The sequence below is a fragment of the Trichoplusia ni genome, chromosome 3 (genome assembly GCF_003590095.1).
Source record: "Trichoplusia ni isolate ovarian cell line Hi5 chromosome 3, tn1, whole genome shotgun sequence".
In the NCBI taxonomy this organism is placed as follows: domain Eukaryota; kingdom Metazoa; phylum Arthropoda; class Insecta; order Lepidoptera; family Noctuidae; genus Trichoplusia; species Trichoplusia ni.
This window is the reverse complement of record NC_039480.1, coordinates 3,522,421-3,549,065: the sequence shown is the minus strand read 5'-3', so window position 1 is coordinate 3,549,065 and position 26,645 is coordinate 3,522,421. Positions and strand designations below refer to the sequence as shown.

General features: G+C 37.2%; 2 protein-coding genes across 5 annotated transcripts; both read right to left on the bottom strand.

The window, feature by feature from the left end:
* Window positions 1–7,289: 7,289 nt before the first annotated feature.
* Window positions 7,290–21,260, bottom strand: LOC113508926 (zinc finger protein Xfin-like). 4 transcript variants are annotated; one of them, XM_026892109.1, is made up of 6 exons: window positions 20,879–21,260; window positions 18,629–19,912; window positions 17,641–17,866; window positions 15,768–16,514; window positions 9,162–9,520; window positions 7,290–7,723 (listed from the first exon to the last, which is right to left on the bottom strand). In XM_026892109.1, the coding sequence occupies exons 1-6, from the start codon at window positions 20,969–20,971 to the stop codon at window positions 7,403–7,405; spliced, it is 3,030 nt and encodes a 1,009-aa protein (XP_026747910.1). In that variant the 5' UTR covers window positions 20,972–21,260; the 3' UTR covers window positions 7,290–7,402. The 4 variants fall into 4 exon arrangements, with proteins under 4 accessions (XP_026747910.1, XP_026747911.1, XP_026747912.1 ...); XM_026892110.1 differs by lacking the exon at window positions 20,879–21,260 and adding an exon at window positions 20,477–20,582; XM_026892111.1 differs by lacking the exon at window positions 20,879–21,260 and adding an exon at window positions 20,163–20,437.
* A 1,782-nt stretch (window positions 21,261–23,042) lies between these two features.
* On the bottom strand, window positions 23,043–26,618 carry LOC113508925. The gene is made up of 5 exons (XM_026892108.1): window positions 26,396–26,618; window positions 25,921–26,120; window positions 25,121–25,275; window positions 24,478–24,540; window positions 23,043–23,266 (listed from the first exon to the last, which is right to left on the bottom strand). Exons 1-5 carry the CDS (start codon window positions 26,574–26,576, stop codon window positions 23,137–23,139), a joined length of 729 nt encoding a protein of 242 aa, XP_026747909.1. The 5' UTR covers window positions 26,577–26,618; the 3' UTR covers window positions 23,043–23,136.
* Window positions 26,619–26,645: the final 27 nt, after the last annotated feature.

Sequence of the window (26,645 nt, the reverse complement as noted above, 5' to 3'; positions counted from 1 at the left end):
TTTGTTTTCCTTTACCGTTTTTTGCAAGCGATAATACAATTAGATACTTACTTTGAAGTGCGCAAGTGACATTGACAAATGGTCGAGGATAACATCGCGATGAAACTTGATATCCAAATATTGAAATATTATATCGGCAAATCCTATACAGTGCAGCAGTGATGTAGATTGGTATTATGAAGATATCGCCGTGACTGAAATCGGACGAGAAAGTGAAGCAATAAAGTCGGCGTGAGCCCCACGGTGGGCGCCAATAATAATACAATGACTTAAGAGTGGACGTTTTTCGTCTTATATCATTAATAAATGTGTCTTGTGTAGCTACCTGTAAATTATTGATTTCCACAGGACAAGTTTAAAATTATTTACGATCCATCCGCAAATTGAGAATATGCAAACTGTCATCGATCACCCCTACATGACAGATCAACTACGGATCCTTGTGAAAGACAGTCGTGGCCGCAAGAGAGAGTGTCTTCGTTAGCGCAGCGCCTTAATAATAAGTATCTTTATGAGCCCCACGTTGGGCGCCACTAATAAAATGATGAAATGAGCTTTCGCAATAATGGGGAACGAAGCCGTAGAAATACGTTTACTTTTAAATACAGGTAAACGTATAAAATAGTAACTTGTTTTTCTTTAACTAGCTAAAAAACCGCCAATTTCGAGCCAAGTCCCGACCACAAAGTGTACAACATCTATAACCCGGGAAAAGATTTGTTGTGTAAAAGATGTTAGTATTAGTATTATTTTTTAAACTGATACCTACGGTTGATGCGGACATTCGGGCGCTTCATGCCAATGACTGGCGAGCAATGACCAAGGATCGGGTAAAGTGACGCTCTCTCGTATCAAAGGACAATAATTATGACCATATTGATCGTTTTTCTATCATGTCTGCCTCTCAGAATGGATGTAGGAATGGGTCACGTGGTAATAAGGAGCTACTCCTTATTGATATGACTATTTGCCAACAAGTTCGCCGCTCCAAAAGGGTGTGTCGACATGTTGGATAGATTATAAGAAGGCCTATGATTCGGTGCCACATGCATGGCTCATGAGGGTGCTGGAGTTGTATAAAATCAATACAACTCTAAGCACTTTTTTGAAGTCATGTATGGGGCAATGGACTACGGTGCTTCACAATCCAGGATGTCGGTATATCCAACAGAGCGGTGAACTTATTAGGATTGAGCGGAGAATATTTCAAGGTGACAGTTTGAGTCCCCTGTGGTCCTGTTTAGCCTTGAATCCTCTTAGCACTCTGCTTGAGAATTAAAGGCTGGGCTGTTCGTTATATTTTACCACCTATGTAACATTATGGTATGCAATAAAGATTTGATTTGACAAGCATTCTTGGATTAAACACGCAATTATCCATGGGATCGAACCCGGGACTTCACTCTTAGCGGGTTTGTCGTGGTGACCTATGTCACTTGGCTATCAGTGCCGTAATTTTTTCATTTTTCAACTCATTCAAATAATGACTGCGCGGATAGCCTAGTGGTTGAGGTCACCACGCCAAACTCACTGAGCGCGACGTGTTAGTTCGATCCCCGCGTAGGACAAGCCTTTGTGTGATCTGCCAATGTTTGTTAAATCTGGGTGTCTGTGCATGTGACTTGAATGTCTGTTACACACTCGCGATACAAGAATTAAATTCCTTACTGCGGGAGTCGTAAGTAGTTTTATAATATACTAGCGACCTGCCCCGGCTTCGCACGGGTGGACATTTATTTTTTAAGCTTATTTTCCGGGATAAAATATAGCCTATACGGATTCGGAAGAATCCCTCTAAGTAATGGTAAAATAAATTTTGAAATCAGTCCAGTACTTTTTGAGGCTATTCAATACAAACATAGAAAGTACAAAGTTTTCCTCTTTATAATCTTATCTTAATAACTATAAATCTCGTGTCACAATGTTTGTCCTCAATGGACTCCTAAACCACTTAACCGATTATAATAAAATTCGCACACCATGTGCAGTTCGATCCAACTTGAGAGATAGGATAGTTTAAATCTCAAGTTATAGTCGCAATTTCTTATAACCACGCGGACGAAGTCGCGGACACCAGCTAGTATTAGTATAGATGTCTTCGTATACTTTCTTTCTTTCAAAACACCATTGACAAATGGTGATACATACATCGCGAATCTGTAACAGCTTTCTGCAGGTCCTTCCTACCACTAAAGCTCCTTCCCTACATCTGCCGTGGTATAACTAAAATGCCGTTATCCAAGATCTGGTAATTTTTCAACTATTGATGCTACTTTAATGAGAGAACAAAAATCTATCGATCTGTTTGCGAATTTTCAATATCTTGATTAGTTTTGGAAATTCGCAAATACAGATCGATTGATTTTTGTTTTGTACTTAAAACAGTGCTATATCGTACATAAATTGAAAAATTTGACATTATTTGTTTGAAAATATCTGTCAAGTAATTTAAAAGGGAACTTATGTGGCGTAGGTGAAATATGCCCTTATAGTTTTAGTATTAATGCAACTTCTCCCCGATCTTGTAATATAAAGTCAATATTGATCATAGCATCATGCTTCATATCTGAGCCTTCTCAATAGATGTCCTATCTAACATTGAAATAATTTTGCAAATGGAGATTAACGCCGACAAACAAAAACGGCGGGCCTGTTGGTCTAGTGGTTAGTGACCTTGACTGTTATACCGGAGATTGTGGGTTCGCACCTAGAACAAATGTTTGTGTGATGAGCACGATCATTTGTTGTGTCTGGGTGTAATTTATCTATGATATGTATGTATTTAGAAATATATAAGTATGTTTATCAGTTGTCTAGTACTCATAATACAAGCTCTGCTTAGTTTGAGACTAGATGGCGTTGTGTGAAAGTTGTGGAATATTATATTATTCTAGCTGTTGCCCGCGACTTGGTCCGCGTGGTTAGAAGATATAAGTTATGATTTATACCTGCCCTGTTCTTTCCACATTTTCCAGGGTATCTTCGCTCCTATTAGTCGCAGCGTGATGGTTTATAGCCTAAAACCTTCCTCGATGAATGATCTATTGAACACAAAAAGAATTTTTCAATTTGGACCAGGAGTTCCTGAGATTAGCTCGTTCAAACAAACAAACTCTTCAGCTTTATATATTAGTATAGATATAAACAATATTTTCAGCTAGATAAGATCATATTAAAGCAAAGAAAAAATAAAACCACAAGTTTTTTCAAAATGTATAATAATAATAATAAACATGTACAAATACATAGCACAATAATAATTCATTGATTAATTTCACTTCATTTTACATTCAAATTTCATTCAAATATATTTAGACATCGATCATAAAATAATTTTACTGTTTATTTATTAACCGCACATTGTTAATAGACTTGTTTCTGCCACCAAGTAATTAATATTATAATAATGATTGAAAAAGCGTGACAACGATATACACGGTGTAGAAAGCCATCTCTTTTTCGCACCGGCTATAATATTACTTCAAGACGTTAAGCTTTCTGGCATCCATTATTTATTTATTTACTAGCTGTTGCCCGCGACTTCGTTCGCGTGGTTAGAAGATATAAGTTATGATTTATACCTGCCCTGTTTTTTCCGCTCCTATTAGTCGCAGCTTGATGGTTTACAGCCTAAAACCTTCCTCGATGAATGGTCTATTGAATACAAAAAGATTTTTTCAATTTGAACCAATAGTTCCTGAGATTAGCGCGTTCAAACAAACAAACTCTTCAGCTTTATATATTAGCATGGAGTATAGATTGCGTCACGATAATAAGTAATTTTCAATTCTAAGCTTCAAAATCTGTTAAAAATGTGCGGCAATTATCTCTTTGACAGCAAAACAATTGTAATCCATACTTTAATTCTAGATTTATTACAACTGATGACTTCATAAGATTGTTTGAAAGATAATTAATGATACAATTGACAATATTATTAAAAACTAGCAATTATAATATTTTCTTTAACTACAAATATATAAATGCGACTTCAAGTTAAACCTACTAAGTTATACTCGATAATATTTTTATGGGATTAAATGACAGCTATTTGAAGTCAAATAAAGAAATAATATAATCAAAAAATTCTGTTCATCTAGCCCGAGGTTTTTAATACACAAACAGCTCTGGTCCCGGATACGATCCCCGGTCGGGTCAATGTAAAAAATCACATTTCTACCTCGGGTCTGGGTGTTTGTGTTACCTTCGTTGTATCTGAATTCCATAACACAAGTGCTCTAGCAACTTACTTTGGGTTCAGAACAATGTATGTGATGTTTTCCGCATTTATTTCATTTTATTTATTTATTTTTTCAGTCAGTTGAAAAGCAAGTACGAAATCTTGTCTGTAAATCGTCTATCCATCATCTAATGTTTAAAACATGTTGCTTTCATCAGTTGCAATAAATACACTAAAATTAAAGTATCAATTTTTTATTATCCTACCCTACATACAGTAAAAAGTTAAATCGTAACAATAATACACAAATTAACATTTACACAAACATAATTATGCATAATAAAGTTATTGCGATCAAATTACAAAGGTGATGTTTTTTTTTATCGTAACGTCACAAGCCTTTTCTTTTAAACTTTAAAGCAATTTTCGTCAATTTTTCTTTTTAAAAATAGAGGCAAAAGTACATAACTTATATTTTTTTGAAAATCTAACTCAGAGACTAATTTCTTATCTGTTAAACCCAGTCATTATCCCTATTCAAACATACACTGGGAATTTCAACGTTTTTTTCCTTAAAATTTTTAAAAAGATCAACAAATTTCAACAATCAATGCTATACGCCATTGGTTTAAGTAATTAAAACATAAATAAACTTGGTGTGCCTTTTTTTTAACTTAGTTTAAAAATAAAAAGCGACTTAAAACCAATGTTGAACACCAATAAAGATTACCAAATCAAATATACCATTATAATAATATAATATCTTGGGACAACTCACACACGGTCATCTGATCCCAAGCTAAGCAGAGCTTGTGTTATGGTAACCAGACAACTGATAAACTTACTTATTTATTTCTAAATACATACATATTATAGATAAATTACACCCAGACACCAGAACAAATGATCATGCTCATCGCACAACATTTGTCCTGGGCGGGAATCGAACCCACGACCTCCGGTATAGCAGTCAGGGTCACTAACCACTAGACCAACAGGCCCATTGAAATATATCAGTCGTTTATTTATTTAATATGTATTTGTATAGAAAAACACACCAATATTATTTACCTTTATTTAAGTACCTAAACCAATGTAGTTTACAATTGCACAGCCAAGACAAGTTACATTACTCCCCGCCCTAACGCTGACGAATCACTCAAACGTATTGAACTGACAAGTCACAGTCACGTCACTTGTCGAAACGGAATGTCATTCTATACATTTGAAGTTTTGTATTCTAACTGTCAGATTTCATAGTTGGTGGATGTTTAATATTACTTATTTAAATGAGGCTGATAACAAAAAATAATAAAAAAAGCCCTAAAGCTTTTAAATTTCTATTTTTAACAAACATGTCTAAGAATACTTTTACATAATTCAACTTTCATAAAAAACAAACCAAATTAATATCACTCAATCCGCTCGGGAGTAACGATTCCACAGACAAACACGCAAAACTTATACTTTCTTTGCGTCGGTGGTTAAAAATGGTGTCAAACCAAAATTAATAAAATAATTAATTCGACTTATCGCGCGGCGCCATGTGTATTATACTTAATTCTTGTATATGATACAGTGACTGGCCTGTTGGTCTAGTGGTTAGTGACCTTGACTGCTATACCGGAGGTTGTGGGTTCGATTCCCACCCAGGACAAATGTTTGTGTGATGAGCACGATCATTTGTTCTGTGTCTGTCTGGGTGTAATTTATCTATATTACGTATGTATTTAGAAGTTTATAAGTATGTTTATCAGTTGTCTAGTACTCATAATGCAAGCTTTGCTTCGTTTGAGACTAGATGGCGTTGTGTGAAAGTTATGGAATATTAGAGAAATTTAATTTTAATTTGTGTCTTTGTAACAAAATTTAAAGCTTCTATCACACATAGCACCGCTCAGGTAAGTAGACTATCAGTAAAGTAACTTAAACATAGGTATATTTCATTATAAGGCACTAACATACACATTTTTAATTAACAAAATGATACAACGGTTTACTCACGCGTATTTATCGGGACAGAATGGTGGCCAAGACAAGGCAAAAGAAGTGTCGGTCGTCCGGGAGCAAGATGGAGAGATGATATAGTAAAGGTCTCGGGTCGAGTCTGGATGAGGCTGGCACAGGACCGTAGAAATTGGCACGAGAAAGGGGAGGCCTATGCCCAGCAGTGGGAGGACAAAGGCTGTGGATGATGATGATGATGATTTATCGGGATTTCCTGATTTATTTCATGAATTTACGCGACAGGCGAGCGCGTCAAACTCGCCTGAGTGAACCGTTGCATCATTTAATAATGAATCATTCTCACGATAGTTAATATAAAAAATAACAGAACGTTTTTCCATCATTATTTGCTACAATATTAACTTCACATTTCATTATTTACATAGTTATTTTGATACATGTGACAATGTATGGTAGGAGGGATATTCTCGTTTATGCGAAAGGATTTAAGAAATGTTTCCCGCCCCGACTTATCAATTTTTTCATGATTTTTGCTTTTTTTTTTCAAAATCATCTTTTTAATCTACATTAAAAAGAAAGCTTTTGAATTATTTTTATTGACTTTTAACATCACCATACTTGCTTTTCCCAACTATGTCGAGGTCGGCTTCTAGTCTCACTGGATGCAGCTAAGTACCAGTGTTTTACAAAGAGAGACTGCCTATCTGACCTCCTCAACACAGTTACAGACAACACGATACCCCTTAGTAAGCCTGGTTATCAGTCTTTCAAGCTTCTGACTGCCTGTAACGACTGTCAAAGATGTATGAATAACAGCCGGGACCCACAACATCTCCCGAAACACGAAGAAATATTTGTAAATAATTGTAATTAGACCGGTTTCAAGCGTAGCTAAAAACCATGATCGTTCAACTTGTGCAACATAGCTTAGCCACGAGCTCCCATATATTATAACACTTACATGTATACACAACTAGCTTTTCGCCCGCGCCTAGATCGGTTATATCGCGTTTCCAAGAGAACTCTTCAAAAGTCCGGGATAATAACTATCCTATGTTCTTTCTCAAGGTCATATCTCTGTACCAAATTTCATTAAAATCAGTTCAGGGGTTTAGACGTGAAAGCGTAACAGACAGAGTTACTTTCGCATTTATAATATTAGTAGGGACTTCATTAACCTCCTAAATTAATTTAAAAAAATACGAATTTCGGAAATCTATTCATCAAAATCCCTCCAACCCTATTCACATTACATCATAAACGGACTTCATGTCTCAACTTACCAACGGATAATTTCGTAAAATGTTCAGTTTTCATATGACGTCTGACCTCTGAATATATCCTAAATGACTTGTGACAAACTGGGCAGTCGGCTGCTATTTTCCTTTCGCGATGCACCTCCCACATATGGCGCCATTTATGTTTTAAAGCGTCAAACTTTATATTGCAGACGATGCATGGATATCCTTTTAGACCTTTATTGTGCTGGTACTTCATATGCCTGCGGTAAGCCGACTCGAAGTGGAAAACCTTATCACAATGCTCACAAGCAATCGGTTCGGTATTCATGTGCATCTGTGGAAAAGAGGATTGCTTAAGTTATTTTCAAATCAAATCAAAATGTTTTTATTTCAAATAGGCCGTTTCTCAGGCTATTTTAAAACGTTACATTACTGACTCTAGTTGCACGATTCCAAAGTGTCATTCTTATGCAGAAGAACCGGCAAGAAACTCCATAAGTTACTCTTTTCAAAATAAAATATTACAGTAGCATTTTTTTACATTATAATGAATGTCTGCCAAAAGAGCGTAAATTAGCAAAACAAGTATCAAATAGCAAAATGTTAATGATTTTCTATAAAAACTGACATCCAGAGAAAACGTTACAATGAAGTAAGTTTTGCTGAGGTGACACTGTTGATACATATATACAAAGCATATTTCACAAAAATAAAGAAAACAATAATAATTGAATGACAATTTTACATAATCTAATTTTAATAGAAAACGACTCCCGCAGTAATGAATTTAATCCTTATATCGCGGGGGGTTTTAAAAACATTCAAATCACATGCACAACGACACGCGACTCAGGACAAGCGTTCGTGGATCGCACAAACGCTTGTCCTACGAGATCGAACTAACACGTCGCGCTCAGTGGGTTTGGCGTGGTGACCTCAACCACTCGGCTATGCGTGCAGTCAATTAATTGTCTGTTGGTCTAGTAGTTAGTGACCCTGACTGTTATACCAAGACAAATGTTTGTGTGATGAGCACGATCATTTGTTCTGTGTCTGGGTGTAATGTATCTATATTACGTATGTATTTAGAAATATCTAAGTATGTTATCAGTTTTGCTCAGTTTGAGACTAGATGGCGCTGTGTGAATGTTGTAAAATACTATTTGCTTCTCTTTTTCACGGGTTAACTTCATGAGACCCGGTTCTTTTTAAAAGCGTGCACGAGGACACAGGTCCAACATGCAGAGGCCTTGTTGAGAACTTTAATGTAAATTGTGATGGGGTATCTACCAGGGTCCATCCACCCCTGCTCTGTAAAAGAGCAAACATTGATAGCAAAAAGTAACTAAAAAACCATTGTAATTTGTGCAAATAAAGTTAATTAGACTGGTGTTATTATGTATAATGTAAATATTTACTTTCTAAAGAATGGAAAACTATCACCCCTTCATAACACAGAAATGAAATTCGCAGGTGGTGGCTCAAAAACGCCCCCCAACCCGCATTTTTATGCATTATTTATTTCTTAAATAAATAAATGGACAACATGACATACATTGTTCTGAACCCAAAGTAAGTTGCTAAAGCACTTGTGTTATGGAATTCAGATACAACGAAGGTACCACAAACGCCCAGACCCGAGACAGCACCGGAGAGACAGACCCGGCCCGACCGGGGATCGAACCCGGGACCTCAGACACCTTGAAACCGGTGCGTACGCCACTAGACTACGGAGGACGAATTTCTCACAAAGTGATATATAAAAAACATACCTCCATATGTTTAATCAATCCATTCTTTGACTGAAACTTCTTTTTGCATAAATCACATACGAAAACTTTGAAATTATGAACTTTCTTATGTTTTGTAAAATTGCTGGAGTCGCTGAATGATTTGTTGCATATATCACATCTGTAGACCGGCAGGGCAGCATGGTCTCGCATATGCTGGCGGTACAACTCCGGCTTTTTGAAACCAGCGGCACATATCTGACAACGGAGTTCTCGGTACTGGTCTTTGTATTCGTAAGCGTCGGTCAAAAGGTGTTCAATTTGATGACGTTTGCATTCGTTGAATCTCACGAAGATGCGATCACAATAACAGCATTGTTTCGTACGCTGTTGGAGGCGGGCTGTGAATTAAATAATTATATGTTAATAGTGGCAAGAGTATGTATAATTATTAGATTTGGAAAGTTTAAAACCAGTTTTTAATAATAATTTTATCAAAATCGCTCTGCTTAGTTTGAGACTAGATGGCGCTGTGTGTAAGTTTATGTCGTTATGTGTAGTTCAATGTCACTCCATTCGAATTCTATCTAAAATTAGTTCAGCCGTTTTTATAGTTGTAAACTGCATTGTCATCGGGTTTGAAGCTACCCTGAAAATTTCAGCCTGAAAGCTTCTCGGGAAGTGCCTCAAAATTGAGTTGCAAAAATCCAACCGGAACGACAAACAAACAAGAAAAGTGAGTTTATAAAAACGTGGGGAAATATCTGACCCAGTAATGTTTTGCTGTATAAGAATATGGGTTGTTATTACATGATTGACAATTTAGGGATGTATTTTTACATGCAGTATCAAAAAAAAACAAAGAAAAATTGTAAAAAAATATCTTGAACCTTGAACTTTTAGGGGTATAAATAGATTTTTGTCCGATTCTATAGATTCAATTTATAAAATTTCATGAGAATCGGTCGAGCCGTTAATTAGATGTAGATTGAATTTTAGTATGAAATGTGGATTACTTAAGGGTATTTATCGGGATAGCACGAAAAGCTTCAGACCAAACCTTGAAATTAAATGAAATCATTTATTCTGTAAGTAGGATATATCATCACTTTTAAGTATTTTTTTTTTTGAGAACGTTGGAGTCGACATTTCCTATCTGACTACCCTGAGAAGAAATGTAGAAACAAACTCAGGGGTCACAGTCTCCAAGTCTAGACAATGCTTGCCTTTGCTTGTCCAACCCTGAAGCTTGAACGGAAGCGTAGAATTCCTGATGGATTGGAGCAGGTTCGAACCAAAGCTGGGCAAAGTAACAATTCGACGTTTTCAGAGTTATATCTATACTATCTATACTAATATATAAAGCTGAAGAATTTGTTTGTTGGTTTAAACGCGCTTATCTCAGGAACTACTGGTTCAAATTGAAAAAATCGTCGAGGAAGGTTTTAGGCTATATACCATCACGCTGCGACTAATAGGAGCGAAGATACAATGGAAAATGTGCAAAAAAACAGGTCAGGTATAAATCATAACATATATCTTCTAACCACGCAGACGAAGTCGCGGGCAACAGCTAGTGTAGAAATATTGGAATCTGAAATCGGCCGCAGTGAGCTAGCGTGGTGATCAATGCTCAAACCTTGCCTATACGGGAAGAGGCCTGTGCCCAGCAGTGGAACGTATATGGCAGGTGTTTATTTCTACTAATTCAAAAATACAGAAAAAGGATGGATATTTTTATTATTATCATATTATTATAATATACAATAAATAGGTTTTGAACACGTATACATATTAGTCTTAATAAGTCCTTAAATTCTATACTCAATTTGGTTAGGTACATACAAGAGGTAAACAATTGATTAGCAAATCAAATATATCCCTACTAATATTATAAATGCGAAAGTAACTCTGTCTGTCTGTTACGCTTTCACGTCTAAACCACTAAACTGATTTTAATGAAATTTGATACAGAGATAGAGTTGTCCTTGAGAAAGAACATAGGATAGTTTTTATCCCGGACTTTTGAAGAGTTCTCTTGGAAACGCGATATAACCGATTTCGACGCGGGCGAAGCCGCGGGCGAAAAGCTAGTATATAATAATTATACTAAGTCAGTCGTTTATCCAACTACATATAATATTAACATCCGAATAGTATTATGAACGCGAAAGTTAGTATGTATGAATGTTTAATGACCTTTCACGCAAAACCACTGAACAAATTTTGACGAATTTTGATATTCACCCTTGCCGATTTCATGTTCCCGTGGTCTTATTTTCATGTGTAACGGAAATAGCGAATTTCTTAAATATGTGTTTATTAAAAAACACACTAATATTGTTCACCTTTATTTAAGTACCTAAACCAATGTAGTTTACAATTGCACAGCCAAGACAAGTCACATTACTCCTCGCGCTAACGCTGACGAATCACTCAAATGTATTGAACTGACAAGTCAAAGTCACGTCACTTGTCGAAACGGAATGTCATTCATATACATAGGGATTGACTTTCCTATACTACCTATTTCTTCTCTTGTCTCCCGCTTACTGTAGAGGGAAGTGGAATATTTTCTTACTTCTCTTCTTTGCTAATGTTTATGTGATGAGTACGATCATGTGTGTGTCTGAGTGTAATTTATCTATAAGAGGTATTCATTTAGATATAAGTATGTTTATCAGTTGTCTAGTACTCATAATACAAGCTTTGCTTATTTTGAGACTAGATGGCGTTGTGTGAAAGTTGTGGAATATTGGACTTCTTTCTATTTTCGATTAATTTCGTTGCGGGTTCCAAGGCAGTTTTATCGCTTCCTTGGAACACTGAACTTAAACGTTTCGGTGGTTTTCATTAGTTTAATTGATCCTGGCTTACAGGAGTTACAATGACAGGCATGTGTGGTGGGCTAGTCCCGAAAAAAATGACTAGATTTTTGGTTAATTTCTTTGGAATTCAACAAGATTTCTTATAATAATAGGAAAAAACTTATTTTTTATACTATTTTCGTCGTATTCATACTAAAAATGAATCTCAAAGCACTCAAGAATGTAAGGGGGCCTCTTTTTATGCCAAAATGCCCAAGCAAACTGACTAGTCTATCCGACTATAAGATATGACGACCTAGGATACCTTAGACCTAATACATTTAAAAAAAAAAACTATCATAGTAAGGAATTTAATCCTTGTATCACACTATTATACAAATCACGTGCTCAAAGAGACCCAGTCTCGGGACAAGCATTCGTGGATCACACAAATGCTTGTCCTACGCGGGGGTCGAATTCGCGACACGACGCACTGTGGGTTTTGTGTGGTGACAACCACTCTGCGAACCCCGTGCACTCAAAACATTTTTACATTTTCTACTTTAATGCGATGTAACAGCCTTTAGTATGTAATCTGTGTGCGTGTTGAAAAACTATGCATTGCTATGCACCGAATAAACGCGGATGACGTAGCACGGCGGTTCTGGTTTAGTCAGTAAGAGTCTGACACTACCCGTTTCCTATCCCGAGGGAGATTTCCCTTCAGAAAAGTTCTATACAAACTACGGTTAATTAATTCATTAATTGTAATCGGAAACTCAGCATGCTGCTGGGGAGTCTGTTGCTCTTTTTCTTCTCTCACAACGAAAGCACTTAGTAAGCACACTACTTTTTAGCACAACTTGAATAAATTGTTTTTAAATGGTGTGGAGGTGGCGCCATCTTGTAGATCCATCGCAGTCTCTGCCACAAGTCCCGTTACTGTATCCCTGGAACGAATTTCTTTTACTGTGACTGCGACTCCAAAAACAAAATTTAATTAAAAAGAAATCAAATTTCAGTTTTCTATACAAGTTTCTTTAGGATCATCCTAGCCTTTTCCCAACTATGTTGGCGTCGGCTTGCAGTCTAACCGGATTCAGCTAAACACCAGTGTTTTATAGAGCGACTGCCTATCTGACGTACTCAACCCAGTTACCTGGGCAACACGATACCCCTTGGTTAGACTGGTTGTCAGACTGATAAAAACGCTTATTTAAGACTAGTTTTCTAGACAAATTATAGAGGAATTTCAGAGCTCGTAGCTTCCAGCTGCAGCATCAGATCAGCTCCGTGTCATCATAATGTTACATTGTCACACAATATACATACGCGTATAAAATTTCAATTGACTTTAACAGAGAATCAAACTTGTTATGTTTTCACAATAATTATATTTACTACTAGCTGACCCAGCAAACGTTGTTTTGCCTACTAAATTACTTCTAGTTGTATGTATTTTTAATGCCCATAAAAAAATCGTCCAAAAAATAAAATATTTTTTTTAGTGTGAGCAACCCTTAACACTTAGGGGTATGAAAAATAGATGTTGGTCTCAGACCTACTGACTACCCATATAAAATTTGGTAAAAATCGGTTAAACCGTTTCGGAGGAGTGCGGTAACTAAGATCGTGACAGGGGAATTTTATATATTAGAAGATTAATATATAACACAAATCGTTATTAAATGATAGTTAGTTTTGTTAGTCTGTCTATGATCTTTAGTAGACCGGAAACAAAATTATTTATTATTATTTGTATCCCTTTTTTGGGATAACTTCATGAGAAGAGACCCGGTCCTTTTAAAAGGGGACACAGGTCCAACATGCAGAGGCGTATTATTATCTATACTTCTATACTAATATATAAATCTGAAGAGTTTCTTTGTTTGTTTATATGAACGCGCTAATCTCAGGAACTACTGGTCCAAATTGAAAAAATATTTTTGTTTTATAGACCATTCACCGAGGAAGGTTTGAGGCTATAAACCATCACGCTGCGATTAATAGGAGCGAAGATACAATGGAAAATGTGAAAAAAACAGGGCAAGTATAAATCATAACTTATATCTTCTAACCACGCAGCCAAAGTCGCGGGCAACAGCTAGTATGAAAAATAGTTTTATAATATTTTTTAGAAATCTGTCTGACTAACTATACAGATTAATATTATTAGATTAAGGCCCGATTTTTCAATCGCCAGATAACTTTTATTCGACGAATATGTTTGACGTTTTGACAGCTTTTGTATAGGAAATATGTCAAACGGCCATATTCATTCCTCAGATAGAAGTTAAGTGATGATTGAAAAATCGGCTCTTAGTCAAATACCCTATTCCCGCCAATGCGTAACAGGAAAAGCCGCCATTTTAATGAAGTAAATTGATCGCAAGCCGTTCGACAATGTATGAAAGAGTCAATGTTAGCAGTTTTCTAGGATTATATCATAATACTGTTGAGATTATGATATAATCTCAACTTTAATTATTATTAGACATGTCTACTTATTATTAGACAAGCCAAGTGTTAAAAAGACAAATGGTTTAATACAGGGTGGAAGGGAAATGGACGGTAAACCTTCGCAAAGCAACTTAAATTATAGTTTTCAATAAATTTATAACGCCTGAAAAATAAATGAAACAAAAACAAATCAGATGAAAACGAAAATGCGTAATACGTTCCGGATTTTTTTTATAATGTAATAATATTAAGCATCTTTCTCGCAACGCCATCTAGTGTCAAACTAAGCAAAGCTTGTATTATGAATACTAGATAACTGATAAACATACATACATATTTGTATTTACATACATAATATAGATAAATTACACCCAGACACAGAAAAAATGATCGTGCTCATCACACAAACATTTGTCCTTGGTGGGAACCGAACCCACGACGTCTGGTATAGCAGTCAGGGCCACTAACCACTAGACGAACAGTATATTTTATGAACGCGTTGTGATTTATATAGTTAGATTTTAAATACTTACTTCTAGTCTACCGGCAAGGCATTAACTTTTTCGGGTGCTTCACAAACATTCAAGTCACATGCACAAGACACCCAGACTCAGGACAAGCATTCGTGGATCACACAAATGCTTGTCCTACGAGATCGAACTAACACGTCGCGCTCAGTGGGTTTGGCGTGGTGACCTCAAGCACTCGGCTATCCGTGCAATCAATGTATTTTGTTATATTTAGTGTACTGTATTTAATAATTTATGTAGTAAGTATTACTGGTTTTGTAGGTCATAAAAATAAACTAGAATGCTTGGAACACAGATAAACAATTATATCCCTTCCACCCAGTATTCAACATAAAGAGGGACTTATTAAATGATGAACCGGTTTACTCACACGCATTTATCAAGTCAAACGCAGTACTATTCTCATGATTAAGGACTATAAGTTCATGGATTCTACTAATTTATAGAAATAGTATTAAATTTGACACTATTCATATTCTCCTAAGCATGTTGACAACACACTAATTGAAAATTCGACTGTATGCGTCGTGTCGCGAGTTCGAACCCCGCGTAGCACAAGTATTCGTGTGATCTATCTTTGTGTAGAAATTTGTATTTTTATGAAACCCCTCGCGACACAAGTACCTGAATAAATAATCCTTAATGAGGGCATCGTTTTTTTAAAGAAAAAGAATTATTGTGGTTGGCAAAAAACTAAGACTAGAATAGTTTCAAATTGAATCCTGTTTCTATTCATCAGCCATTGTAAACAACAGAATCTTTGCCCTGTTAGGTCAAAAACTAATCACACGAGTAAACCGTTGCATCATTTAGTAACCATCACAAGTATACTATAAAAATGAAGTTCTTACCTAATAAATCCACAACGGTTGGCTCCCCAAACTCATCATTCCTACTTGAAGACAGTTCTTGTGATCTCGGTCCAAAATTTACATGTTTCTCCCAGTGTACGAAGACCTCTTGACTGTCAACGGTCTCTGAACATTTGCTGCACTGATATTCAGCCTTGCCGTCCGTGCCATCCTCCTTGAAGGCCTTAATTTTAATGAAACTTTGCTTTATATGAGCGTGTACATGAGAAACCAGTTTCGAGCAAGTATTGGTCTGCATGAGACACTCCGGGCAAGTCAAAGCTCTGTAACCATGACTTTTTAAATGAATTAGATACTTTCCAAACGTTCTGAATGATTTCGAACATTTTCTGCAAGTAATTTTATACTCTGTGGCAAAGGTCTTACTGCATGATGAGGCTATGTGTTTTCTGTAATTCTTGTGTATATCTTCATACCCACATTTTGTACACCGATACAATTTAACTTGTGTCGTTTGTATATTTTCATCGTTTTCAGCCTCTTCTTGATAGTCAGCGTCATTGGAGGATTCCTGGCTGTCAGTGTCAGCGTTTTCCTCTTTAATTTGATAGCTATCCATGTTTATGTCAAGTTTAATGATATCATCTTCGTATACATCTATGTCTTCGTCAAATTCTTCTTTGACACTTACGTCGGGTGCGAAGTATTCTGTATCTACGATTTCTGGAAGTATTGGTTCTTCTTTAATTGTTAATTCTTGGTAATCCGAAGATTCCTCCGGTTCATCTGGAATTATTTTTAAGGGTTTTTTAGTGTTTTTCAAATGATGATTAGTTTATTAAATGATGTAACGGTTTACTCACGCGTATTTATCGGGGAAGCCCGACTAGTTTCGGACCCAACCGGAGTCCTTAATCATGAGCAGTTCGACTCGCGATCCCGCCGCGGTAACCTACCCCGATAAATACGCGTGAGTAAACCGTTACATCATTTAATAATGAATCAGTCTCACGATAGTAATTATAAAAAGATGATTAGTTATTTGTTTCCACTGCCGCTTGTCAAACAGGGGTATCGTGTTGCCCAGGTAACTGGGTTGAAGAGGTCAGATAGACAGTCGCTCCTTGTAAACCACTAGTACTTCCGTCTGACACCCAGTCTAACCAAGCGGTATCGTCCGCTTGGTTAGACTGGCTGTCAGACTTTCAAGCTTCTAACTAACTATGATTGACTAAATGGTGCAGTTGTAAATTAGCCACGACCAATGTACTGCCACCACCAAACCATTGTGTGACACATAATATAAAGAAAATAAAGATATTTGTACTACTTCACTGGCGACCGAGTGGCTGAGGTCACCACGCCAAACCCACTGAGCGCGACGTGTTAGTTCGATCCCCGCGTAAGACAAGCATTTGTGTGATACAAGAATGCTTGTTCCGAGTCTGGGATGGTATACATAAATAAATAAATACAATCAACAGTGAATATTTCAACTGTCTAATTACGGTTCATGAGATAGATCCTGGTGAAAAAAGAACAGACACCTAAGTCTTAACAAAAGAGTCAGAAAAGCAAAATATTGAAGGAAACTGTTAGTGTTTTAAAGAACAGCGAATTGTCTTTAAAAAAAAAGAAAACAATTGAGTCCAGTTTTGGCCCCATCAGGTGCGGAAATCTAAAACATATATTTTTTATATTAAAATAAGGAACTTACCGGCATTAAGGAACATAATCCCTTGTGTCGCGGGGTGTTTCACATACATACAAGTCACATGCACAATGACACCCAGACTCAAGACAAGCATTCGTGGATCACACAAACGCTCGTCCTACGAGATCGAACTAACACGTCGCGCTCAGTGGGTCTGGCGTGGTGACCTCAACCACTCGGCTATCAATGCACTCTTACCTTTAACTTCAATTTCAGGACTATCGGCGATTTCAACTACATCATCAATTACTTCTTCTTTCTGTTCTACGTCACTCTCAATCTCGTTCTTAACCTGAACATCTTCTCTTTCAGTCTGTGCTGTGCTTAGTTCAGTGACCCCAGGCCTTCCTGCATAGCTTATGTCAACTTTGTCACTGGAATATGCATCGAAATATGGATGCAAACAACTTTTAGGTATAATTATCTGGAAAAATATCAAATAACATAATAAATAAATAAATGCGGACAACATCACATACATTGTTCTGAACCCAAAGTAAGTTGCTAAAGCACTTGTGTTATGGAATTCAGATACAACGAAGGTACCACAAACACCCAGACCGGAGACAACGTAGAAAATGTGAATTTTTACATTGAGCCGACCGGGGATCGATCCCGGGACCTCAGAGCTAGCGACACCTTGAAACCGGTGTGTACGCCATTCGACCACGGAGGTCGTCAAAATTATGATTTGTATTTTTTTTCATTCACGGGTTAACTTCATGAGAAGAGACCTGGTCCTTTTTAAAGGCTTGCACGGCGACACAGGTCCAAAATGTAGAGGCCTTGTTGAGATCTTTAATCTACAATGTAATCTACTAGGGATCATTCATTTCCGCTATATGGGAGAAGAGACATGAAGAATCCAAAGTAGATGCAAAGCTATATTATAAAATTATGCTGACGCGGCGGGGTAGTGATTAAGGACTCCGGTTGGGTCCGAAACTAGTCGGGCCGATAGATATGCGTGAGTAAGCCGTTGCATCATTGAATAATCAATCAGTCTCACGATATTTACTATACAAATATAATTATTATCATCATCATCCTAGCCTTTTCCCATCTATGTTGGATTTGGCTTCCAGTCTAAACGGTTTCAGCTAAGTATCTCTGTTACGACTGCCTATCTGACTAACTTACAAGCTGAAACTAAATACATATAAATAAAATTCAATTAAAAACTCACTTGAATTGCAAACCCAGGGTACGTAGTGTCTTGTCTCCTATGGGCACAGCGCAGATGTTTCGCAAGGCCTCCGTTGGTTAGGAATATGCTGAGTCTTACACACATTGTACATTTAATAGCTAGTGTATAGTTATCACTGTGAAAAGCCATCATATGTTCGTACTTATTACAGGCATCTCGCATTTTCAGTCCACATATCGGACACTCATACGGTTCTTTATATAGTTCAGCATGACGTTTAACTAGGTACTCAGTTGGAAAGCTTCTAAAACAGAGGTTGCATTGGTGATGAGAACGTATGAAGCATATGTGTAGGTCCTTATTAATGTATCTCTCTGTACATTGATCGCACGTACTGTAAATGCAATGTCTTGTCAAAATTGGTACGTCAGACCTTACCATGTGTACGTTATGCAAATGTTCCATGTTATTTATACTTGGAATTTCTAGCTTGCATATTTGACAGGTGATTCTTGTCTTCGGTAAGCCTAATGTTGGACAATTTGAGACGTGAAACCCTAGATTCAGGCATGTATGGAAAACTTTTGAACAGCCGTGACAGGTATATAATTGGTCCGCAGTACTCAGACTGTGGTCTTTGAAGTTTTTGCCACAACGGCCACAGTTGCCCTTTGTAGGCAGGACCATTCTACTTGGAACGGGATCTTCGTAAGCTATTATGTTAACTTCGTGGTGTGTGTGGCTCTCTAAGCCTACATTCAAGTATTTATGACCGCTAAGATGTCTCTTAAAGTCCTCCAAATACCAAAATGATACCAGGCAGTGATAACATTTGTAGAATAACGGGCCATCGCGTAGAAAATGTTTACTTTGCCATTCTTTCCATTCATCCAGTGCTTTCTGTATACGTTCATCCCAAGGATTTATTTTGTAAAAATCTCTCCTCAAAATATGCCCGCTTGTGTTCCTGACAGCAATATCCAGAATGTGATCAGCGATATTCTTTGAGTTTTGTTTTATTTTGTCCGCAGCACTAACAACCATATTATTGGTTAATACAAACTTTTTGTTTTTGAATCTCCTTCGGAACGCTCCCTCGTCAACATATATACGTTTGTCCTTATCCGTTTCAGCTTCGTCAAACCTCTCAACTTCGACCTTGACATTTATTTGCATTGGTGGCTCTGACACATGCATCATTGGAATTTTATTTGAGAATTGTTTGGTCGCATACATTTCAGTGATCGGACATCTTGACGTAGTGGGCTCCTGTTTAATGCCAATGCTACCGCTGAAGTTATTCGAAATTCTTTGATGTTTTGCCTGAAACATTACAATTATAGAATTAGTGGCATAATACTGTATCACCAAATTTTCTTTACAACTACGGTCTGTCGAGTATGAGACGCATGTTATTCAAAGAGGCAGCATAGATTTCAAACCTAACTTTCAGTAGAAACTTGTTACATACATAGAAAACTAAGAAACATTCAGATATTATTAACATGAATACATAATGATTTATGTATTAAGCAGACACTACTTAGCACTTCAAATGAAATAAACAACCCACTATAGTTTATCACTAAAATAACAGGCTGGTAGAAGAAAGTATGGCTGAGGAACCCTCTGCCACGCAGATGTCCTAGTGGGTTACCGTAAAGGAGTCTGACACTCCCTTCCACTCAACCCAAAGAGGATGGAATCATTTAATGATGTCCCATAACAAAAGAAAGAAATTAAAAGAAAATACAGCTGCTACAAAATATATAAATAGATTTAGCTGCTGTGAGGGTAGTTTTGAAACTACCATGATACCCCAATCATCAAAATTGCTTCAGGCATTTAGAAGAAATACTGAAATAAACACTTATAATGCATACATACTTTTTTTTGCATTTCATTAAAAATACCATTCTTTATTTTATTCTCTGGTATGTTACATTGAGCTGACTCAAAAATATAAAATAACTCTACTATGTTTCATTAAAACATGAATAAAAACGTACAAAGAAGAGCTGGAAATAATATTAGAAATATCTATTTAATTATCAATGTTTTTTTTCTAAACGTATTCGAGTGAAGGTAGATGACATAAAAAACTTTCGTTCGGCCATTTCTTACGTTTGAAAAAGTATATTTATAATCATTGAACAGTGCCAATGCTAAAGTCATTCTTATTTCTTTTAATAGTACTGACGAGCTAAATCGGAAACAAGATTCATTTTACAATTTTTAATAACGTATCATTGAAATGTCAAGATGGTGGGTGAAAAATTGTAATTCTACCTCCAAATCAACATCCTTGTCGTCAGAATCCGAATTGATTTGTCGAGGCACTAGCTTTGACTTTCTCGACCTCTTCCTTGACATATCTGCCATTATCACATCACAAAAAACTAGCAAAATCACATTTAACCGTTTCAAAACTTATCATTAATATCCCTTCTTAAACTTAGCCACACGGCTAAGCAATATATTGGTAGGACCATGAACTTGAATGAAACTTCTCACAAAACATAGTCTTACTAAATAAAAACATCATTTATAAAATGAAAGATGTATCGTATCTTTCTTTCCGACATGTTGTCTTGTGCGTAGATCCTAGCGCCATATTTGTTCAATTCTGATGGTTTTGTAGAAACTTATTATCTTGTGTGCTTGTCGGGTAGCCAGGACCGAACTATTCAATTTTTTGTCTGTGGTCTTGTTTCAAATGTTCAGAAATTAAAAGTCTTTAATAAATAGTCAAGCAATTTGTATCTGCTTATTTAAATTGTAAAATCTTAGAGATTAGAGATATTTCCGAAATGATATTAACCAAAATTAAATGTTTTGGCAATGTTTGATGTAGTAAAAATACTACGAAGATGAAGCAATTAATTTAGATTTCTTTCTTTTTTTTAATTATCTTACTTAAATTGTCTCTATGTGGCATTCATTTTTTGCTTTACTCAACTTATTTTAATAACGCAGTTTGTGTTATTATAAACATGAATGAGGACTGATGAAAGACTGTAGGGGAGATGTGTGTACCGTTGGTTTCAGATGCGAACTTGTACTGTGACCCGTGAGCTATTCCTAAACAAGTTATAAAAAAGACTCTAAGCCGCATAAGTGTTGAGGGTAACCTGCACTACCTACTTTAACTAAAACATTTATTTAAGTTGTTCAAACGCATTTACAGTTAGAGAAACATCTGTTTGATCCTTTGCCATTTTCCTCATTCTTCTAATAGAAGATTTTTGCGATCACACATTTGTTTTACTTACAGCAATCTGTGGTCAGCGTCAGCTATCGCTGAGATGTGAAGTAGGTAGGCGATAGGTGTAAGTAGTAACCGCGGTAAAGTTAAATTAAAACTTTTGTATACGATACTAGCTGTTGCCCGCGACTTCGTCCGCGTGGTTAGAAGATATAAAGTTAGGAATTTTTGAACGGAAGCCCTCGAAGATGAATAATTTTCCCTGTCTTTTCCACATTTTCCATTGTATCTTCGCTCCTGTTAGTCGCAGCGTGATAGTATATAGCCTAAAACCTTCCTAGATGAATGGTCTATTCAACACAAAAATATTTTTTTATCCCAGTAGTTCCTGAGATTAGCGCGTTCAAACAAACAAACAAACTCTTCAGCTTTATATATTAAGTAATATATAGATGTAAGAAATAAACTTATTTTTAATAGTATGTATTAATGTTTATATTTTACTTATTTATTTTACACTAGCGACCCGCCCCTGCTTCGCTCGGGAGCAGTGCTAATACACGCCACAGAATTTCTTTAACGTTCTTTATTCTGATAAGGGTGCATACCATCGCTGCATCATAATTAAAGAACTTTGAACGTTTGAAATTTGAAATATTGAATAGTTGTCGTTTTTATTTTGATTCTGATAAGGGTTCAAAAAATGGTTATGGTGAGTAGAAGATAGAGATATTGCGGACTATTTTGTAGATCTTTTTATGGGGTACCTACAATATTGTAGAACATTATTTTGAAGTATCTCTTGCGGTTAGGTATGCCAGCGTTTGCAACGAAAGCGTAAAAAAATAGTATCTAAATGCATTTGAAATCGCTAAAATTGACTATGTTCCTGTACGAAAATAAGCATACCTAGATTATACTTAAAAAGCTTCCTCATAAATCACTTTATCTATTCAAGAAAACCGCATCACAATCCGTCGAGTAGTTTCAAAGGTTTAAGTGGACAAGGGGAAATAGGGACAGAAAAAGCGCTTCTGTTTTATAACATGTAGTGAAGATATGTTTACTGCTATCACATCTAAACCATTTGCATTCTTACATGTACTACGTAATGAGAACCATGTTTTTCCCACGTTTTTATAAACTCACTTTCTTGTTTGTTTGTATGTCTGATTGTTTGTCGTTCCGGTCGGATTTTTGCAACTCAATTTTGCGGCACTTCCCGATAAGCTAGCAGGCTGAAATTGTTTACAACTACAAAAACTAAAAAAATAAATAAAATATGACATTTAAATACGTGGGTAGTTAGATTTATTCCCACGTTTAGTCCGCTGGTTATGTTTTAGGTAGTATTATCAGTGGCATCAGTAGTAGAGCCCCCAGCACTAGGGTCCGCAGCACTAGGGGCCGCAGCACTAGGGGCCGCAGCACTAGTGGCCGCAGCATTGGTCTTGTTCATTGGAATCCAGGGTCTGAAACATTTTTTTTTATTTTTTTGTTGTTTTTGAATAAGCGACTGACGCATTAAGGAATTTAATTTTTTTGTCGCGGGGGCAGTGGTGTAGCTGAGCCCACCATCACCCGGGGCGGGATACACACCTTGGCGCCCAAAGTAGGAATCTAAAAAAAGCTCGTTTAATTCGTCACGAAGTAAAGTTACACCTGTTTGCGTTCACGCGCGGAACATCGAAATTTTACATGATTTGCCGCCTTTTCTCAATTTTGCCGCCATCCTTATAGTGGCGCCCGGGCGCGCCCCCCCCCTAGCTACGCCACTGCGCGGGGGATTTTACAAACATACAATTCACATGAACACAAACGCTTGACCTACGCAGGGATCGAACTAACACGTCGCGCTCAGTGGGTTTGGCGTGGTGAACTCAACCACTCGGCTTGCCTCAACCAATGACACTTTGGAACCGTGTAACTAGAGTCAGTAACGTAACGTTTTAAAAGTGCCCGGAAAACGGCCTATTAGAAATGAAAACTTTTGATTTGAATCGCTATCTTTAGTCTGCCGAATCAACTTCGGCGACAAGATTGTATGCGAACATGTGTATGATTTGTTATCAAAGGACTGTAACGTCCGATTGCGGCTGGCCTGCTGGTCTAGTTGGTAGCCCGGTTGCTAAAAATTAAAAGTAGTTTGGGGACGAATTGAATACTAAATATTATAGTTTCGGACTCAATCGGAGCTTTTCATCATGAGCTGTCGCGGCGGGCGACCGAGTCGAACAGATTATAATCTACTGAAACGGCTACATGAAGCGAATCATGAATAATATGCACGATACTGTGGAATATTGTTTGGAACTATCAGACTAAGTATTTTAACTAATTAATGCGACACTTCACCTTAAATTTATTATGTTGCACGCTAGCACTACTCCAGTGCTAGCGTGCCTACAATACCAACGTCTGGGCCCCGATCCTGCTATTTACAACGGTCGGTAAATAATGGCAATCGGATTATATTTGATATTATTTCTAATTTCATAAGCATTTTGCCAAAACAACAGAAATTCATTGTATTGACCTTGAGGGTAACGTCTCGTACTTAATTTCCAACTATTGTGATGGAAAAATGCTTAAGAGTATACGAAAAGTGTTATTTTAAGCCAACCAATGTTTTATTCATTCATCGGCCATTGTTAATAGCAGAATCGGGCCCTTGTTGACTTACATTGTGGATTTCTCGGTGCTTGGCATAGCGCGGGCTGCTATAGCACGAGCCAGTAATATCTCCCTGTAAAAAAACAACCTTATCCTTACTAATATTATAAATGTGAAAGTAACTCGTGTTTGTCTGTCTGTCTGTCTGTTACGCTTTCACGTCTAAACCACTGAACTGATTTTAATGAAATTCGGTACTGAGATTGAGTTGACCTTGAGGAAGAACATAGGATAGTTTTTATGTCGGACTTTTGAAGAGTTCTCTTGGAAACGCGATATAACCGACCTCGACGCGGGCGAAGCCGTGGGCGAAAAGCTAGTATTATATATATTGAGGTGGTAACGTTTCTGTACCATACGGTTTTTTTATACATATTTTTTTGGTTTGACAATAGGTAAATAGTTTACAAATACGATTGATATGCAATCGCTGTTTCTTGAAAAAAACAATTACTTATTAAAATGGTAAATTGAATAATAATAGAAATACCTATATTATTAAAATATGGCAATAGCAAAGAAGTTTTACTACAATCGCGCCTCACGACGGTCATATGCACTCTTTTATTTTTGTTTAAATATTTCGGCCATTGTAAATAGCAGAATTGGGGCCCAGATCGTCACTCCAATTAACGCGAAATTTAATTACCTACCTTAGCAGTTTAACACTGATCCTAGCGCTGGGCAAGCGAGCCTCGACTGGGTTCGAGACGACCACGACTACCTCATCCTCGGGCACCCTCGGCGGAGGTGGCAGCTCCTCAGAGTCATAATACTCAATATCGTAGTAGAATGAATTCGATTCCAACTGAAATCATGACATAAACGTAAAACCGATTTCAAATGACGACCTCCCTGGTCGAGTGGCGTACGCACCGGTTTCAAGGTGTCGCTAGCTCTGAGGTCCCGGGTTCGATCCCCGGTCGGGTCAATGTAAAAATTCACATTTTCTACATTGTCTCGGGTCTGGGTGTTTGTGGTGCCTTCGTTGTATCTGGATTCCATAACACAAGTGCTTTAGCAACTTACTTTGGGTTCAGAACAATGTATGTGATGTTGTCCGCATTTATTTATTTATTTATTATTGTATAAAAAAAACTACTGATTCAAATCTTATTAAACTTAAAATATTATTAAAGTGTGCCCAAAAGGCTGGCAGCATTGCCACGTTGAATGGCAATGCTAATCCTCTGAGCGAGGTAAAAGCCAGCCTTCGTATTTTTTGTTAAAGCAAAGGCAAAATGAATCCTCATGGCCACCAATTTTGGGACGGTAGTGTCAGACTCTTACTGACTAAACCTAACCGGTGACGACAGCCGCGTTTGATACCGGCACGTACGCATTGCGCGGGGATCCGCCGGCCGTTGAGTAGGGCCAGCGGCTCACTTTCGCGTTTGTTGCTCGCCTCATACTCCCCAGTATGAGGCGAGCACCCGTCACCTGACTAGCCTACCTTGCTAAGACTGGGAAAGAATTTCATGCTCTCTTTAACGCTCATCATGATTCTTCTCGTGGGTTTCAGCATTCTTCGCAGTTCTCTTCTCACGTGTACTGGGGTCTCACTCTCGCGTATCAGCGCCAGGAGGCGTATTACAGAATTATAATCCCATTCTTGAGAGTCGACAAAGTCGGGTGGTGCTTTCGTTAATGTCACTGTGAAAGGAAAAATTACACATTTTTTCGGAAGGGAAATCATACAATGACTTCTTCTATTTTGTGTCAAAGGAGTGTTAGACTTTTATTGACTAAAACCTACCCGGATGTTTTTTTCCTTTGCCCTCTGTGTAGCGAGGCTGAGGTAACACAAATTGTTAAATGTTATAGTTCTACACGTTTTTTGTATCTGACAAAAATGAACTTTTTTTTTTTTTATCCTTTGAATTTTGATGAGGTGTTTAGACAGCCCGGATTAACACATAGACACATACCATTTATGTTTACTGGTGCGAATTTCTCGACATCTTTAATGAACTTTTCTTTATGATAAGCAACAACACGGTCGAGCCAGCCAGCGCGTCTTATTTCAACACCAGCTTCTGAACCTGTCACCAGGTACAGTGCTGCCACGACGGCTAACCGGATTGAAGGTCTCTGTAAACATATTTTCATTAGTTGTCTTAATACCTATACTTACTCTGTTGGCTCAGCGACCCAAATTGTTTCTTGGCCTCTGATACG

Excerpts from the sequence above, each read along its gene's own strand:
- LOC113508925 (XM_026892108.1), bottom strand. The coding sequence starts at position 26,576 with ATGAAAATATGTTTACAGAGACCTTCAATCCGGTTAGCCGTCGTGGCA. Across the intron at positions 24,541-25,120 it reads ATCAGTGTTAAACTGCTAAG|GGAGATATTACTGGCTCGTG; the intron begins GTAGGTAATTAA and ends GTTTTTTTACAG. Across the intron at positions 23,267-24,477 it reads AGCACCGAGAAATCCACAAT|ACCCTGGATTCCAATGAACA; the intron begins GTAAGTCAACAA and ends AAAATGTTTCAG.
- LOC113508926 (XM_026892109.1), bottom strand. The coding sequence starts at position 20,971 with ATGGCAGATATGTCAAGGAAGAGGTCGAGAAAGTCAAAGCTAGTGCCT. Across the intron at positions 19,913-20,878 it reads ACAAGGATGTTGATTTGGAG|GCAAAACATCAAAGAATTTC; the intron begins GTAGAATTACAA and ends GTAATGTTTCAG. Across the intron at positions 7,724-9,161 it reads GATTGATTAAACATATGGAG|ATGCACATGAATACCGAACC; the intron begins GTATGTTTTTTA and ends TCTTTTCCACAG.